The 18,957-nt window shown below is 35.2% G+C and overlaps 1 protein-coding gene across 7 annotated transcripts in view; it reads left to right on the plus strand.

The window, feature by feature from the left end:
• Positions 1–18,957, plus strand: part of LOC144581922 (intermembrane lipid transfer protein VPS13A) — a 237,895-nt gene that overhangs the window by 23,823 nt on the left and 195,115 nt on the right. For 6 of the 7 annotated variants that reach the window (XR_013533366.1, XM_078367850.1, XM_078367836.1 and 3 more), the window contains 9 exons: positions 3,781–3,876; positions 4,459–4,560; positions 7,892–8,001; positions 9,155–9,214; positions 11,328–11,387; positions 11,598–11,678; positions 12,712–12,769; positions 18,347–18,474; positions 18,671–18,777. Coding sequence is in view for 6 of the 7 variants with exons in the window: in XM_078367836.1 (XP_078223962.1) it covers positions 3,781–3,876; positions 4,459–4,560; positions 7,892–8,001; positions 9,155–9,214; positions 11,328–11,387; positions 11,598–11,678; positions 12,712–12,769; positions 18,347–18,474; positions 18,671–18,777 (802 nt within the window). In the remaining variant the exon portion in view is untranslated. The remainder of the gene's footprint in view (positions 1–3,780; positions 3,877–4,458; positions 4,561–7,891; positions 8,002–9,154; positions 9,215–11,327; positions 11,388–11,597; positions 11,679–12,711; positions 12,770–18,346; positions 18,475–18,670; positions 18,778–18,957) is intronic. The other variant, XM_078367838.1, reaches the window with a different exon arrangement.

The raw sequence follows: 18,957 nt of genomic DNA on the forward strand, positions 1-18,957 counted from the left end.
AAGTTTCTGTATGTTTACAGAAAATACTGTGCTTTTTGTTGTTTGGTATGATTTTACCAGTGTTTACTGTTTATATCTTAAATATACTGGTTGAGCAGGAAATGATTGGAATTTGAAGTTTTAACATGTTAAATAAAAAGTTGTGTGTCATGTTTCTTGTGTGAGAGTTTTACTGGTTTAAATTTTGTGCAAGATGATAGTGTCTTAAGTTGGGACTTTGAGATGTTTTTGTTATGTAGTTTTTGTAGTAGGATTTATACATTGCTATTGAAGCTATACTGGCATCACTTGGGGATCAAGGTATTCTGAAAGCTTACATTACATGATAAAGGCCTTCATAATTGTGTGTAGTTACGGTTGGCGTTAGACAGTGTACCATAGAAAGTTTCATTATCATATGTTACTGAGAATATAAAATTCTAATCTCCACAACCCCATCTTTTAAAGACATTTTAGCATGAGTTAGAGGGGGAGACTGTCACCCATTTTTAATCTCCCTAATATTTTAATTATGCTATTTTTATAATTTTATGTTTTATTTCATTAGTATGTATAAAGGATTTCTCATAATCTGAGTTGATTTGATCTCATTTATTCTGTACCATAATAATCCAGTGAATGCATATTTGGATATTGTAGAATAATTACATTTTTCAATTGGTACAAGAATATTACACTATGTGTGTGTGTGTATATATATATATATATATATATATTTTTTTTTTTTTTTTTTTTTGAGACGGAGTTTCACCCTTGTTACCCAGGCTGGAGTGCAATGGCACGATCTCGGCTCACCGCAACCTCCGCCTCCTGGGTTCAGGCAATTCTCCTGCCTCAGCCTCCTGTGTAGCTGGGATTACAGGCACGCGCCACCATGCCCAGCTAATTTTTTGTATTTTTAGTAGAGTCGGGGTTTCACCATGTTGACCAGAATGGTCTCGATCTCTTGACCTCGTGATCCACTTGCCTCGGCTTCCCAAAGTGCTGGGATTACAGGCGTAAGCCACCGCGCCCAGCCTACAATACATATTTTAATGTGACTTTTAAACTGTTACCAAAGGTCATTGAATTTTACAGTGATGATTGTTGTATTTCAGTATGAAAATTTAACCTCAATTCAAGAACAGTCAAAAAATATATCAGGAAAGTAGATAGACCTGTTTTCTTTAGAATCTGCCTGCCTTCTTTTTTCTTGCATAATCTTGTTTAAAAATGATAATAAGAATTTTCAGTGATAATATAAGATAGTAGAAAGTACACTGAACTAAACCTAAGATAATTTCGAGAATCATTTAAGGTGTTGTATACCTCTATCATAGCATCTGTCTTCTAAAAAAAAAAATCACTATTTTTGCCCCCTTCTAGTAGATACTTGAGTTTCTTGAGAAGTGGGTTTAATTGTTAATGTATCCTCTCCACTTTAGCACATCACCTGGCATTCATAGTAGGGTCACAGTTTGTTGTGTTAAAGAAGTACATGTTTCCAAATGAATGGTACAGTAGTACAGTCAGTTTTATATGAATGTATTGTCCCCTTGCTATTATTGTGTATTGATCTTTCAAAGTTTTCCTCATTTAGAATTCAGAATTACATGCATATCAAGTATAAATACACATGTACATATTGTAAAATAAATTGTCTTTTATGGAAGGTTTTTGGAATTACATCTGTGTATTTTTTGGAATTTGCCAAATTTTCTACAAGGAGTCTACGTTTTATAGGGGAAGGAAAAAAAGATTTGTTTGTTTATTTTTTGAGACACACTCTCTCTGTCGCCTAGGCTGGAGTGTAGTGGTGTGATCTCGGCTCACTACAACCAATGCCTTCCTGGTTCAAGTAATCCTCCCACCTCAGCCTGCCAAGTAACTGGGACTACAGGTGTACACCACCATGCCAGGCTAATTTTTGTATTTTTTGTAGAGACAGGGTTTTACCATGTTGCCCAGGCTTGTCTCGAACTCCTGAACTCAAGTGATCCTGCTACCACAGCCTCCCAAAGTTCTGGGTTACAGATGTGAGCCACTGCTCCTGGTCAAGTTTGTTTTTTTTTTTAAAAAAAGATTTGGTGGTGAAAATGGCACACTGTTAATATGTGTTTATTATTTATACAGTTTTGTCATTGCTCTTTGTCCTTCTGTCATTTGCTTTTTTTTTGGAGTCTTACTGTATATATTTTAAGCAATCTGTTGGTATATTTATAAATAAATTGTGTCAAATTTGTTACAGTTTTTTCCTGATCTGTTTATTTTATTTTGGTTATATTTTTGGTCTCTACAGAAATTCGAGATGATCAGCATGTTCTCTGATTTAAAAACTTAGAAAGTTATTCCCCTTTTAGAAATCAGATGGTGTAGAGGCTGGGAAGGGTAGCTGACACCTGTAATCCCGGTACTTTGGGAGGCAGAGGCAAGTGGATTGCTTGAGGCCAGGAGTTTGAGACCAGCCTGGGCAACATAGTGAGACCGTATCTCTCCAAAAATGTAAAAGAGAAATGAGATAGTTCATTTTTCTCTGAAGTGATATTGTGTGATGAAATCTTTTTTTCAGTTTGAAGTTTTCTAAACATGGAGTTTATAAAATATGAGATGGATCTAAGTAGATTTAAAAAAAAATTCCCAATTACTAACCAGTTTTAGCAACATAGTGTATTTAATAATTTGTTCCTTATACAATTATGACTACTGTTTATAAATCTAGAAACTCATACCATTTAAATAATTTTAAAATATTTTAAAACTCTCTATTATTAAAACATTTTCAATATACAAAACTAGAGTGAGTAGTATAAGAAACCCCATACATAATGTTTTTGTAGTTCAAGAACTCTTATGTGTAAAAAACAAAACAAAACAAACAAAAAAAAAAACTTTGCTATTTGATTGAGGGTGTTTTCATTAGTTTGCATAATTTTCAAATATTACCCAAGATTTTTTTTATTACTATAGGTGTAATTTTTTATACATATAATTTATGGTACGATTATTACCATGTGTATGTATATCAATTCCTGTACATATATACATATGTATGTAACATAGGTACACATAATGAAAAATATACATACACACACTTATTTAAAGTATATAATTTCTTCTTCTTGGTTGGGAGGTGCAGGTCTCACTATATCACCCAGGCTGGAGTGCAGTGATATGGTCATGGTTTACTGTAGCCCCAACTTCCTGGGCTCAAGATCCTACCACCTCAGCCTTCCAAGTAGCTGGGACCACAGGCACATGACGTCATGCGTGGCTAATTTTTTGTAGTTTTCATTTCCCATGTTGCCCATGCTGGTTTTGAACTCCTGGGTTCAAGTGACCTACCTGCCTTATCTTCTTAGAGTGCTAGGATGACTGGTATGACCCACCACAACTGGCCTAATTTACCGTCTTGAGGTATTAAAAAAAATACATATGGAGGTTTAGAGTCAGAAGTGGGGAAATTGAAAGTTACGAGATTAAGGATTATTGGTTAAAGGAAGAAGAATATTGGTTTGTTTATGATACAGAGAACTATAAATAGAAACTTGTAGATATTTAGAATATAATCTACTAGGTTTTCCCACAATACTGTTAAAAATACAGTAATTTCAAATCATTACAGCAACGACTTGTTGTTGTTGGCTGAAAACAGCTTTCAGTAAGTAAAGTGACGAAGTTCTTAAGGACAAAAAGGCCACTTCGTTATCTCTTCTAATGCTTGACAGAAAATAGACTAATCATAGATGTAGGTTGAATGAATAATATTTTTGTCCTTTTTTTTTTTTTTCCAAAAAAATGTAGGTAATCTTAAACTTACAATTCCATGGAAAAACCTTTATACTCTACCTGTTGAAGCTGTATTGGAAGAAATTTATTTACTCATAGTGCCTTCTTCTAGTAAGTTAAATTTAAAAAATTATAATTTAAGTTACTGTTTTTTATGGATGGAAAAATCTTTATATTAAAGAATACTTTTTGGGTAATTTTTTGAGATTTTAATATTTAAATTTGATATTTGTTAATTCAAATTAAATTGGTTTTTACTCTACATTTTTGGAGACTTTGAATTAATGATTATCGTGTGTTTATTTACTTTTGAGACAGAGTCTCACACTGTCACCCGGGCTGATGTGCAGTGGCATGATCTCAGCTCACTGCAACATCTGCCTCCTGGGTTCAAGTGATCACTCTTGCCTCAGCCTCCTGAGTAGTTGGGATTACAGTTGCCTGCCACTACACCCAGTTAATTTTTTGTAATTTTAGTAGAGATGGGGTTTCACCATATTAGCCAGGCTGTTCTTGAACTCCTGACCTCATGATTCACCTGTCTCGCTTGCCAAAGTGCTTAGATTACAGGTGTAAACCACCGCACCCGGCCAACCACTGCGGCTGGCCAGTTAAAGATTATCTTTAAGGATTTTTTTGGAATGATTATATTTCAATTTAAGGTAATTATGATTATTTTTAATCTTCCTGTAGGAATAAAATATGATCCTTTAAAAGAAGAAAAACAGCTCATGGAAGCAAAGAAACATGAACTGAAAAGAATAGAAGAAGCAAAACAAAAAGTAGTTGATCAAGGTAAAGGAAACAAAGTAACAGTAGTATAAGAAAAGTGGAAAAGACCTGAATATTTATTGTAATTGAATATTTATTTTTCTCTGGAGATGTTGAGATTATTTAACAAATATGAGAGAATCTCATTGCATGGGGAATTTTAATATGATTTGTGTGCTTTGTTTTGTGTACAGAAATTTTACTGTCTGGAACCTTAAGGCAAAAATATGTCTAGCTTATTTTTATTATTTAGTTTACTTCATATGTAAGTATACACACACACACACACACGCACACACACACACGTGCGTGTACTCTGTAAAGTCACTTTTTAATGATAACAATTTTATCAAGTGTATTTTCTTCCTTTTCTAGCCTTTGCTTTTGTATTCTCCTTATATCAGTTCTTCACCCTTTTGGAGATACTTAGTTTCTTGATATATTTCTGTTTGCCTCTATCTGTTTATTTACCCTCTGACTTCACATATTTTCCAGTTCAACTTAGACCATATGTTTCATTACTGCAACACAGGCTTTTTCTCCTAGGCTTTTTCCATTATTGGAAGTGGTGTCCTGCAGAAATCTAATTGCTTTTCACCTGTTCACTGATCCTTATTGCCAGCTACTTTTTATACTCTCACCTAGTGAGTCCTTCACCTTGGCATGTAAATACACTGTAGCCTCTTCTTTATCTTGAAACATGAAGTTATCTTCCTAACCTGGTCATCTGTTTATCTTCTTCTCCTCTATCATTCATTTAATAGCTAACCGTCTTAAAATAAAAAAAAAGGTTTACTGACTTCACTGTCTCTGAAATGCGTTGATTTTCTTGTAATAAAAAATAAGCTGCACTAATAAATATTTTTCTTGTTGGCAAAGATAAATAGAGATTTAACATGTAATTCTTGGCAATATCTCTTGTAATTCTGTTTTTTTCTCTGTAACAGTTACTTTATATGATGTGTAGTCATCTATCCTTATCTCCAGTCCTCTTTCCTAAGTCTCCTAGGCCTTTTCTGTTTTAACATTATTTTTATTTTATCAAGATAGTACATACACATAGCTTTAAAAGTTAAGCAGTATTATAGGACCCATATTAGAAAAATGTTCCTGACCCAGGCCCGCTCCCATATTGCTATATATGATGCTCACCCCTCTGTTTCTTGATTTATTTAGATATTATATATATAAACATGTTATATACAACATATAACAGATATATAACATAACGTGTATGTTATATATAACATTTTATAACATAATAACATTACATATTTTAAACTTATCTTGTGTTTTATTGGCATATATATGACATATAATATATAAAGTATATCTAATACGTATATACACACATCCTTTTATGATGTACTATGAAGATTGACCCTGTTTTTTCATCATCTGTCTACAGGTATATCATATTTTTGGTTAAATCAGAATTTATTGTGTATACTATCATGGGTATATATAAATGTTTTAATTATATATAAATAAGTGAAAGCGGCTTTGGGTATGACTGTCTATTATGTAGGCTTTTACTTAACATCCTTGTTTTGGTATTGGGCTTTCCCTGATCTTCCATGTACAGAATTTGGATCCCATTAGGGCCATTTTCTCTAGAATATACTGTTGTGTTCTTAGTAGGGTGAGAAAGGGATGTTACTTGGATATTGGGCTGGGAGAAGGAGGGGACCTAACTTAACTGCTCATGATACAGATTTAAATCAGTTCTTGTGTGATCTTAGTCTCTCTCCACCATGTTCCTTGTTTGCTCTTTTTTGTTTGGTGGGGTTTCCAGTTTCTGAATCTTTCCAGGGTTCTATGACTTGTTTTGTTTGTTTGTTTGTTTTTAATATTGTTTGTTTTAAAGTCATCTTGTGTTTCATTTTGTTACCTTACAAGGCATAGGCATTGGTATGCTTTTCATGTAAAAAAATAGATAGTTGGTTTTATTTAGGATTGGTGCTTTATTGACAGAGGAATATGAGAAAAAAGGGTAAAGGAATTTAAGGTGTTGGTAAAATAATATATCATGGAATCTGAGCTGCATAAGGAAGTGAGGAGGAAGCTAGTGGGTAGGGAAAGAAAGATTTAACATTTAATCGAATGACTAAATGAATTTATAAAAGAAAAGGATTTTATTAGGTAGTGGTGAGATTCAGAGATTAAAATATGATCCTCTGTTGTCTACTTAATCCTATAATTTCTTTCTATGTATATATATTTATTTAACTGGTATATTTGAGGTACATATGATTATTATCTTCTAACTTTCCTTTATCTAATGCCTCCTGGGCCAGCTGAATTAGAGAGTAGTAGGCAATTAGAAGGAAAAGATAGATTTATATATATATATATAATTTCTATACAGGACTAGAGATATGAAAAGAGGAACGGAAGTAGAAATAAAAAAGAATATAGCTTTCATTGGCATTTTTAAAGGGAAAAAAGGATAATAACTATGGTTATCAAAGGCGTATTTCAAAAAATTAGGAACCTCAATTCTTTATTATCATTATTATTATTATTATTTTTGAGACTAAGTCTCACTCTGTTGCAGTGGTGTGATCTTGGCTCACTGCAACCTCCGCCTCCCAGATTCAAACAATTCTCCTGCCTCAGCCTCCCAAGTAGCTGGGAATGCAGACGTGCACTACCATGCCTTGCTAATTTTTATATTTTTAATAGAGACAGGGTTTCTCCATATTGGCCAGGCTGGTCTCGAACTCCTGACCTCAGATGATCCACCCGCCTTGGCGTCTCAGAGTGCTGGGATTACAGTTGTGTGCCAATTCTTAAATCTTTCTATTTCTTAACAAATAAATGGAACTTGAGATAGTTAATACTGTTTTCTGAAAATGAAATAGATGAACTTCTTTCATCCTTGTTCGACAGGAGAGAGGAAGAAGACCTTATTATTTCCTATTTTGTATTTACTAGGGGAGGAGGATATTCAACTATTTTACACATCTATACCCAGGCAATTTAATGGTGGTATCACTAATTTGAAGGGAGATTCCTGCTTTGCTGCTTTTAGTAGATTTTGTAATTTAAGTCTGTTATAATTCTTACCTAAACATCTTTTTTTTTTTTGTATCCTTTTATACTCGGGCATAGCTTCACAGAAATTATAAAATTTAATGCCAGCAAATTCTGCATGGTCTACTTTAGTCTCATGGAACAATAAACTAGTTTTTGAAAAATGTTTAGTTGCTTTTGAAAGACTTTTGGAAAGTTTGTTTACAAATATATATATGTATATTTCAGCAAAGCAACATAAGTATGTTACTTCAATATGTGGATATTTGTAGAGTATATTTTTCATTCAAGTTTAAAAAAGGAATATTTGTAATTGTAGAACAACATCTGCCAGAAAAACAGGACACTTTTGCAGAAAAACTAGTTACACAGATCATAAAAAACCTTCAAGTGAAAATTTCCAGTATCCATATTCGTTATGAAGATGATGTAAGTATTTTAATATGTGATATTTGTTTTTCTATTTATATTAAGTTATTTTACTGTTTCTTGACACCTACTTTTAATGACCAACCTGTTAAATGCCAAGAGGATACACAGAGCTAAACATGACATGATCCTTCTTTTGTGTAATTATAGTTGTAATTTGCAGTCCTTAGTGTTGAGTGCTTGATTTTACACTTTCCGAAAATGTTCAGATGTTAGAGCATGAAGGAATTGGCTTGGTAATTACGAATTTAGTAGTTATGTATTTTCAAAATACTTTACAGTGTGATATAGTTATCTCCTGGATAGAGTACTGGTCTAGGCGTTAGTGGAATTAGTCTTAAATAATTCCTTGATCTTGAATAGGTAATTTGTTTTCTCTTAACCACGTAATTATTTGCTTTATAATCCTATTTTGTTAGTCTTTTCTAATAAACTCTTTTGTAAACTGGAAAACGTATAATTTCTCTGTAACATGAATACATTAATAATTAGTATTCTAATTTATTTTAGGAAAAATATACGAATAAAAGTTTTTCTGGAAAGTAATAAAATGTTTTTGAATATTTGAAATAAGTTGCTTTCCAGAAAGTTAACTCTTTCTCTCCTTCCCTCCCTTTCTCCTTCCTCTTTCCTTCTCCCCTCCCCTCCGCTTTTCTCCTCCCCTCCCCTCCCTTTTTCTCCTCCCCTTCCTTTTTCTCTTCCCCTCCCCTCCCCTCCCCTCCCCTCCCCTCCCCTCCCCTCTTCTCCCCTTTTCTCCTTCTCCTCCTCTTCATTTCTCCTCCCTCTTCCCTTCCCCATTGCCTCACCCATTTGCCAGGCTGGAGTGCAGTAGCCTGATCCTGGCTCACTGCAACCTTGACTTCCCTGGCTTAAGTGATCCTCCCACCTCACCTCCACCCACCTACCTTGCAGTAGCTGGGACTACAGGTGCACCCCACCATGCCTGGCTAGTTTTCTTACATTTTTTTATAGAGGCAGGGTCTTACTATGTTCCCCAGGCTGGTCTTCAGGGCTCAAGCAGTCCTCCTGCCTTGGCCTTCCAAAGTGCCGGGATTACAGGCAGGAGCCACTGCACCTGGCCAGCTTTTTCTATAAAGTGAATTTTGTCCAACTACTAAAAACCTGAGTAAATTTTACTTTCTTTCCTCTTTAGATCACAAATCGAGACAGACCGCTGTCATTTGGTATTTCCCTTCAAAATCTCAGCATGCAGGTATTTTGTTTATAAAAGAATTTTAACCATATTTAATTGTGCAATGTAGTGAATTAATCTACCGCTATTTGTATATTCCAGCATCAGAAATAGGTGTCTGTGTAGAATGGGTGCGGAAAGGGTCTTGGTTGGATTGGAATCGAGGGTATATAAATTCACATTTCACGAAATGGTTGAAAATTAAATTCAGAAATATGAGGTCCTGTTATTATTGGTAATTATGATGTTGGATCCTTTTGCATACTTGAAAAAAATCCATTTCCAAATTTGTAACGAGTAAGTACAAAGTAAAAGTAATAAATGTTCATATCTGAAAGTTTCATAAGTCTTGAAAAACATAAACCATCAGTTTTTTTCAATACCGTTATCGTAGCATGCTGTTTTCCTGTTTAATTTTTGAAATTGAGGAATTAAAAAATTATAAGACCACATAGAGAATTTTGAAACATATGCTTGCCTCTGGAAAGGATGGCTGTTAAGAGCCTATTAAAATGGCCTATTTGCTTAGTCTTAAATATTTTTATAGGAATAAGCTGTTATGGATAAAGTTTGAATCTTTTTTATTTCCTACTTCTACCCCGCTTCCCCAGAGATTAATACCTAAGTTTTAGAACTTTTGTATAGTATATCTATTAAAAATGTAAGATTTTAAAAGTTTACACACGTTTTACATGACTTGTAAGTTTCCTTTTGTACTTTCTGGTGTTTTTGACATTTATCTGTGTTTCCACATGTAATAAAATTCATTCAATTTAACCACTGTATATTTCATTACATGGTTTTATTTATTATATTTATTGGGTTTTGTGTATGGTTCCTTTTTTATTATTATTTTTTAATTGGTCACCCTCTCAAGCCAGAGCAGGCTCAGAGAGACTCCATAGTTTCTCTTTGAAATGTGGCTTCACTGCAAGGAAAAAAGAAAAACGTCCTCCAAAACGTTATTCAGGTACTGTCATTAATTTGAAAAATAAGAACGGAGAATCAGCCATTAGATTTGACAGTGTGAAGATCATTGGTAACCATGACAACAGTAGTTACTAATCATCACCTTTGGAAACTTGTCTGCCAGCCTATGCCTATTCAATTAGAAACTCTAGGATTTGGATGTAGCAATCTGTGTTTTCAAGCCGTCTTGATTAGGGTTCCTGGGCCACAGAACAGGAGGTAAGGGCTGAGAGTGAGCATTACTGCCTGAGCTCCGCCTCTTTCAGATCAGAGGTGGCATTCGAGTCCCATAGGATTCTTGCAAACCTTAGTGTAAACTGTGCATGCCAGGGATCTAGGTTGTACCTCTGATGGCAAAGTTACCTTCCATGAAACTGGTCCTTGGTGCCAAAAAGGTTGGGGACCGCTGCTCTAGGTGATTCTAATGCATGTTAAACTTTGAGAACTACTGTTCTAATTATCCATTCAGTTCTCCACATAGAAACAAAAACCATCTTTCTAAAATAAAGATCTGATCACTTTATTCCCCCAATGGCTTTACATTGCTCTTAGTTTTGTCCTTAAACAACTTATAAACTCTTTTTAAACCTACCATAGGCAACATACCTGGTTTTACCCTTCTTTTCTGTTTTGCCATATTCTCTCGCATACTGAGCTACTTCAGTTGCCTGACTGTGTCATATATTTGCCTACCTTTGAGCTCTGCCTATTGTGAATCATATTCCCTGTCAACTTTAGAATCTATAATTTTTAGTGACACATTATATGTTAGGTGTTATATAGGATCTTTTTATCTGTCACACCCCTGAATTTGATGCTCCTGCCATGTCCTCTCAATTAATTGTGTGGTTAACTTATACTGTGGCAGTTACCTGTTGGAAATCGCCTGTTTCTTTGTTTGCTTTTCTGACCCACAATGAGCTTTTTCCTTGAAAGCAGATACTTTATTGTGGTCTGTTAGTATTTTTTGACTGTGTGATATGTCTTTAAAGGTGTATTATTTCCAGGAAAATGCCTTTAAAGACATATCACTCAGTCAAAAAATGCTAACAGATTTATGTCACAGGAAAGGCATAAATCATTATGATAATGACTTACCACTCTGCCATTTCAAATGAAATGACCTTTTTACCTTCTTACTGCCCTTCTTTTGTTTCCTTTTCAGACAACTGATCAATACTGGGTTCCATGTTTACATGATGAAACTGAGAAACTAGTTCGAAAGGTAAAATAAATAAATACTGTATTTGTCAACTCATGGACTTAAGAGAATTTTGGAAAGCCAAATGATGATACATAGATAAGGATGTGCGTGAATTGTGTTTAATTGTTTAACTCTGTGATATGGCTCACTTAATTATTTGAGACTTCTGAAAATGCTATGTGTTAAGAATTCTTGAAAGAAAATGAGACGTCTAATAAATTTTATTTTCAGCTAATCCAATTGGATAACCTTTTTGCCTATTGGAATGTGAAGTCTCAGATGTTTTATCTTAATGATTATGATGACTCCTTGGTAAGTAAATTTTTTTGTATACATACTTGTTGGTATCATATTTTGCATGAGGTTTAATTCATTGTCATTTATCTAGCATACTGTAGTCAGTATTTTTTTAGGCAAAAGCTATTAACAGAATTTACAGATACAGGTGAAGATGTGACTTTACACAAACACGAATACATTCCCACATTTTTTTTTTTTTTGAGATGGGGTCTCGCTCTGTTGCCCGGGCTGCAGTGGAGTGGCACAATCATAATTCACTGCAGTTTTTAGTTTTGTGCTCAAGCGATCCTCCTTCCTTCCTCAGCCTCTTGAGTAGTGAGAACTATAGGCACATGCCACCATGCCCAGCTAATTAAAAAAATTTTTTGTATAGACAGGGTCTCACTTTTTGTTGCCCAAGTTTGTCTCAAACTCCTGGCCTTAAGCTGTCCTCCCAACTCAGCCTTCCAAAGTGTTGGGGTTACCGTGTTGGCCAGGCTGGTCTTGAACTCTTGACCTCAAGTGACCAACTTGCCTTGGCCTCCCGAAGTGCTGGGATTAGAGGTGTGAGCCACTGTGCCCAATGATACCTGCAAATCTAAATAGTTCCTAAAACATCCTTTTATAAGAGTAGTTTAGTGAGATATTGTTTACTTTAATATTTTGCCATAGCCAAGTCCTCTTAAGTTTGAATTGTTTTTTAAAATTGCTTTGAAACATTTTTCTTTTGCAGATAATAGGATTTTTTAGTATAAAGACATACTGGCTTGAATGTGGCCGGGTGCAGTTGATCACTTGAGGTCAGGAGTTCAAGACCAGCCTGGCCAATGTGGTAAAATCCCGTTTGTACTAAAAATATAAAAATTAGCTGGGCATGGTGGTGTATGCCTATAATCCCAGCCACTCAGGAGGGTAAGGCAGGAGAATTGCTTGAGCCCATGAGACAGAGGTTGCAGTGAGCCAAGATCATACCACTGCACTTTAGCCTGGACAACAGAGGGAGACTCCATCTCAAAAAAAGAAATATTGGCATGAATATAAATAAAAGCAATTTGTCTTTTCATAGGACAACTTGAGGAATGGCATTGTCAGTGAAAATATTGTTCCAGAAGGTTATGATTTTGGTGAGTACATTTTATAAGATAAAAAAGGTAAAGTAATTGGTATAAATTTTTTAAATTAACATTGTTGATATCACTTTATAGTTCATGTTAAATTTTCTGTTAAATATATTTTATGTATATACAATATACATATATAATAATACATGTATATAGTTAAATGTATGCAATGTATATACAAAAGCAAAAACATTTTTTATTAACAGATTATATTGTTATGAAGCTTTGACTATATTTCAAAGCTAAAGGGGAAAATGTCCAAGAAAAGATGTTAATAAGTTCTGATAAACCTCTAAGGGTCATTCAGTAACAACTAGGGTAATATTCAGAAAAACATTTCAAAATGGCGATTACAGTTTCATAAGGCTAGGTAGTACAGCCTTTTTAAAAATGCTAAGATCAAACAGTACATTTAAAATTTTCCTTATTTATACTTTTCTTGTGTTTTCCAAATTTCCTAAAATGAGCATGTATTACTTTTACGATCAGAAATGAATTACTAAAACAAAAAGTCAGTGCTGTTTCTCAGACTCCCAAGTAGCTGGAACTACAGGTGCATGCCACCACACCCAGCTAATTTCTTTTGTATTTTAGTAGAGATGGAGTTTTACCGTGTTTCCCAGGCTGGTCTCGAACTTTTGAACTGAGACAGTCCACCAGCCTCAGCTTCCCAAAGTGCTAGGACTACAGACGTGAGCCACCTGGGAACCCGGGAGGCAGAGGTTGCAGTGAGCTGAGATCATGCCACTGGATTCCAGCCTGGGTGACGGAGTGAGACTCCCTCTCTACAAAAAAAAAAAAATTAGTGCTATTTCTTCTACCATGAGGGCACTTAATAAAAGTTGATTGATGATGGATAACTTAATTCTTGAATTGGCATGCCTGATACCTTTAACCATAGAATATCCTTCCTGAAAGTGTTTCCTTTCTTAGCTCAGTGATACTTTCTGTCTGTATTATATACCTTTGTGATTACTCAAGTGACTCTTGTTCCTGTGCCAACTCTTAAAATATTATTTTTATTGGTTTGAATAGGTTTCATTTTCTTGATTCTCTTCTCATAGGAAATATTCAGATGAGTTATCTGTCGTATGTGTTTATGATTTTCAAATCTATCATGGTAAATTCGACTTATTTTTCCTTTGCCCTGAAGTCATGTTTTGCTGTATCAATCATTGTTCAATGAGAAGAGAGAAAGTACTCAGTAATTTGGAGAGGACAAATTTAACATAAATAATTACTAAGTATAAGAAGAGACTGGAGTAACAAGGGACTGTCTCATTAAAATGCTAAAGCATATAGGAATATAGACAGAAGAAACATCCCCTACGCTAGGGCTAAGATGAGGTGTCCAAAATAGAGGGCCCCCTTCCTCAGGACTGAGTTGTAGACCTTGTTGGAGAGGACATAGCGTGGCTTAATGAATGGCAGGAAATTCTATGTGGCGCTGTGCCAGCAAAACCTATTGATATTTCACTCTGGAACTTTCTGGAAATCCGTCTCTAGGGAGCCTCATGGAGGGGTGTCTCTCTGGATACATTTCAGTACAAAACTGCCTTAGCAAGGTGCTGGGGGAAGTTGCTGGCTCTGGCTGCTTGTAGCTGCCATGTACTGGAAAAGGCCAGATCTGACGAACTGCATGCTGAAGGAAGCAGAGAATGCAGGAGCTACCAGTTCTGTAGGAACTGGGTGTGGGAGAAGCCATGTTCTCGCAGGAGCCTATTGAATGAACATACTAGAACCAGGCAGCATAACTCTTTCCTCCTGCAGTGTCTCTCCAGTGTCCTCTACTTACAAAGCTTCACATTATGCCAGGTGGTAAAAGAAAAAAAAAGTTTTTTCTCTACACTCTCTGCCTTCAAAAGAAACTTATTTTAAGGTCCCCAAATAATTTTTCAGAGTAGGCTCTGAAGGAAACTTTGGAGCTCAGAAGTAGTAAATTGATAACTGGAATACTTGTTGGAGAGGGAAGGGGTAATGAAGGGTTTCTTTTTGTTTGTTTGTTTTTATATTCAATCGGGGAGTTGGCAGCTTGTTTAGACGCTGAGATGGTAATGACCCAGTGGAACATGACAAATTGATGATGCAGGAGAAATGGGGGACAATTTCTGTATTGATGTAGTTGAAAGAGAATGGTGTCTCGTGTGCAGGTGGAGAGCTTTGCTGCAGTTAGGAGCATAGTTTATTTATGTGGTAGAGTGTAGTTTCAAGAGAAGTCCTCATACTGAGTAGATGAGTAGATGTGATAAGAGTTTATGGAAATTCTCTTCTGAGCTCTTCAATTAAAAAATATATATCTGAGGTGTGAGGGTTCTCTAGAGGTACGGAACTAATAGGATAGATGTATATGTAAAAGAGGAGTTTATTAAGGACTGTTGACTCACAGGATCACAAGGTGAGATCCCTTAATAGGCCATCTGCAATTTGAGGAATAAGGAAGCAAGTCTGAGTTTAAAAGCTGAAGAATTTGAGTCTGAAGTTTGAGGGCAGAAAGCATCCAGCACGGAAGAAAGATGTAGACTTTGAGGCTAACCCAGTCTAGTCTTTCCATGTTCTTCTGCCTGCTTTTATTCTGGCCGCACTGGCAGCTGATTAGATGGTGTTCACCCAGATTGAGGGTGGGTCTGCCTTTCCCAATCCACTGATTGAAATGTTAATCTTTTTTGACAACATCCTCACAGAGACACCCAGGAACAGTACTTGCATCTTTCAATACAATGGAGTTGACACTCAATATTAGCCATTACATGAGGTGTTGAAGGTTTTTGGAGAGAAAAGAGGGTATGAAATAGGAATGCTAGAGGAGTGAGAGAGTGAATTGACTAGGGCAATATTCTCAAAGTATGGTTCAAACTAGCAGTATCAGTATCTTTTAAAAATGCAGATTTCTAGGGCCTTTCCCAGACCTGAATCAGAACCTTTGGGGGTGAAGCTCAGCATTTGATGTTTTTGTATTTAATTTTTTTTTGGTATAAAATTAGGGAGTACAGTCTTTACATGGATATATTTCATAATAGTGAAGTAAAGGCTTCCAGTGTATCCATCACCTGAATGATGTACAGTGTACCCATTAAGTAATTTCTCATCATCCACCCTTCTCCCATTTCTCCACCTTTGTGAGTCTCCAGTGACTGTCATTCCATGCTCTATGTCCACGTGTACACATTATTTAGCTCCCACTTATAAGTGAGAACATGCAATATTTGTTCTTTTGTTTCTGCATTGTTTCACTTAAAATAATGGCCTCCAGTTCCATCCCTGTTGCTGCCAAAAAAGTGATTTTATTCTTTTTTTGACTGAATAGTATTCCATAATGTTTATGTACCACATTTTCTTTGTCCAGTTACCTGCTGATAGATACTTTGGTTGGTATCATATCCTTGCTATAGTGAATAGTGCTGTGGTAAACATACCAGTGCATGTTTTTTTAATATAATGATTTCTTTTGGGTAGCTACCCAGTAGTGGAATTGCTGGATTGAATGGTAGTTCTATTTTTAGTTCTTTGTGAAATATCCATACTGTTTTCCCCAGAGGTTGTACTGACTTACATTCCCACCAATAGTAATCCCTTTTTTCCACATCCTCACCAACATGTCAGTTTTTGTCTTTTTAATAGTAGCCATTCTAACTGGTGTAAGATATCTCATTGTGGTTTTAATTTTCATTTCTCTGATGATGAGCAATTTTTCATATGCTTGTTGTCCATTTGTATATCTTCTTTTGAAAAATGTCTATGTTTTGCCCACTTTTGTTTTTTTTTTTTGAGACAGAGTCTCACTCTGTTGCTCAGGCTGGAGTGCAGTGGTGCGATCTCGGCTCACTTCAATGCCTGCCTCCCAGGTTCAAGCGATTCTCCTGCCTTAGCCTCCCAAGTAGCTGGGATTACAGGCATCCACCACTGTGTTTCACTAACTTTCTTTTGAATTTTTAATAGAGACGGGGGTTTCACCATGTTGGTCAGGCTGGTCTCGAACTCCTGACCTCAGTTGATCTGCCTGCCTTGACCTCCCAAAGTGCCGAGATCACAGGTGTGAACCCCACGCCTGCCTTTGCCCACTTTTTAATGGAGTTGAGTTTTTCGTTGTTGTTTGAGTTTCTTGTAAATTCTGGATATTAGTCCCCTGTGTGATGGATAGTTTGCAAATGTTTGCTCCTATTCTACATTTTGATGTTTTAATAATCTCTCCAGGCAATTCTAATGAATACTAAAATATGGGAACCACTCAAATAGAATAGAGGTGTTCAAACCATACTTTGAGAACATTGCCTTGTTTTTTTTTTGGAAAGAGACATGTAGTAAATTAAACATTTTACATTTTGCAGGCCATATTCAATTCCTGACACATTCCTCTTTGTTTCTTTTAAACAATTTTAAAAGTGTATAAATCATTTTTGGCTCACTGGCTATACAGAAATAGGCTGTGGCATGGATTTGGCTGATTCCTGGCCTAAAGGAGTGTTGTGTGATTGCTCAGCAGCATTAAGGATGCACTTGAGATTTATGACATTAAAGTGAGATCCAGCAGTACGTTTTTACCTCCGAACACGTTCAGTTCCTTAGGGGCATGTGTGCAGTCAAGTGGGTTACTCCACACTGAGAAGTGAGAAGAAGTTAAGGAGTCAATGCAAAGGAATGATTAAAATAACTGATGATGAAACTTCAGCAACGTGGGGATGGACTGAGGATGTGAAGCAGAGGTTAAGGGCAGAGAAAGGTTTGAGGATCAATGAATTGTAGGTTCAGGATAACTTCTATCACCAGCCACTAGATTCATTTATTTTTTCTGTTTTTTTTTTTCAATATAAGATGGAATGCAGACAAAAGAACAAGAACTTTAAGCATTTATCTATATTCAAATAAAACTATTCTTGAATGTGTGTAATGTTTAAGAAGTTAAATCTTAGTTTGTAGAGATGATGAAAATAAAAGAAATATGTCATCTTTATGTTCAAATTAGCTTATGATTTAATGATTGATCTCTGTCTAGATTTTGCTATCGCTGGTCTTCCTCTGCATGGTTCTTATTCTTTCTGACACCAAACACAAAGAGTTGAGAGGAATTTATCTTAGATTATGGGTTGAGCCAAGCAGGTAATCCTGGGCAAACTTTCAATCTTCATCTCTCTCCTTTTACCAATTAAAAGGAAGAAGAGAGGTGGATCTAGAGAAATTGATCAGACATTCAGAAATTACATAATGGAAATCAGTGTTAAATATAATGTTTTTTTTTCCTCTTAGCATTTCTAATGTTCATTCATTCTATAAAACTGTGCTTGTATTAAAACTGTTTTATTGGACGTTTTTTCCTTAAGAAAATGTTTGGTGTTTTAAGGGGGAGTTCAGTTTGCCTTTATTGTATTTATGGAAGACAGTGAATTATAGCTAGGCAGAAGGTAAGAAAATCTTCTCCGCTAATTAAGGATTAGTTCATCTGACTAAATCATGGCAGTGTGAACATCTGGGAACTGTAAAAAAGGTATAAAATAAATGGAAATCAGTATTTTCAACTTTATCACTTTAGTGCCTTGCGACTTTGGAAATATATCTCAGTTTTTTTTCATTTGTATTATTTTTCAGTATTTCGACCCATATCTGCTAATGCCAAACTTGTGATGAATCGCCGATCTGATTTTGACTTTTCTGCCCCCAAAATAAACTTGGATGTTGAGTTACATAACATAGCAATTGAATTTAATAAATCACAGGTGATTTTCTTTAATATCATTTTAAATTGCGAATTATTGTTTAATTAAAGCAAAACTAAGATTTTAAATGTTTTACTAAAGTTCATGATGTTATATGGTAACATTTTCCTAAAAAGTCAGTATTGTAACTTTTATCTTCAGCAGTTTAACAAAAAAAAGGTGATACATTTAAGAGCTTTAATTTTTCGTTCTTTAGTATTTCAGTATTATGGAGCTTCTTGAATCAGTTGATATGATGACCCAAAATCTGCCATATAGGAAGTTCAGACCTGACGTGCCTCTTCACCACCATGCCAGAGAATGGTAAATGCCTTGACATTTTTTTTTTTTAGATTAAAAAAATATAAAAACAAATTTCTCGACTTCAAGTATAATCTTTATGATATATACTATTTTTAAGGTCTGTTACAAATCATAATTGATGATTTATAGCTAGAAATGTATGTAGCTGCTTTAGCTTATTGAGTTATTGAAATTGATTTA

This window comes from Callithrix jacchus, chromosome 1 (genome assembly GCF_049354715.1).
Source record: "Callithrix jacchus isolate 240 chromosome 1, calJac240_pri, whole genome shotgun sequence".
Lineage (NCBI taxonomy): Eukaryota > Metazoa > Chordata > Mammalia > Primates > Cebidae > Callithrix > Callithrix jacchus.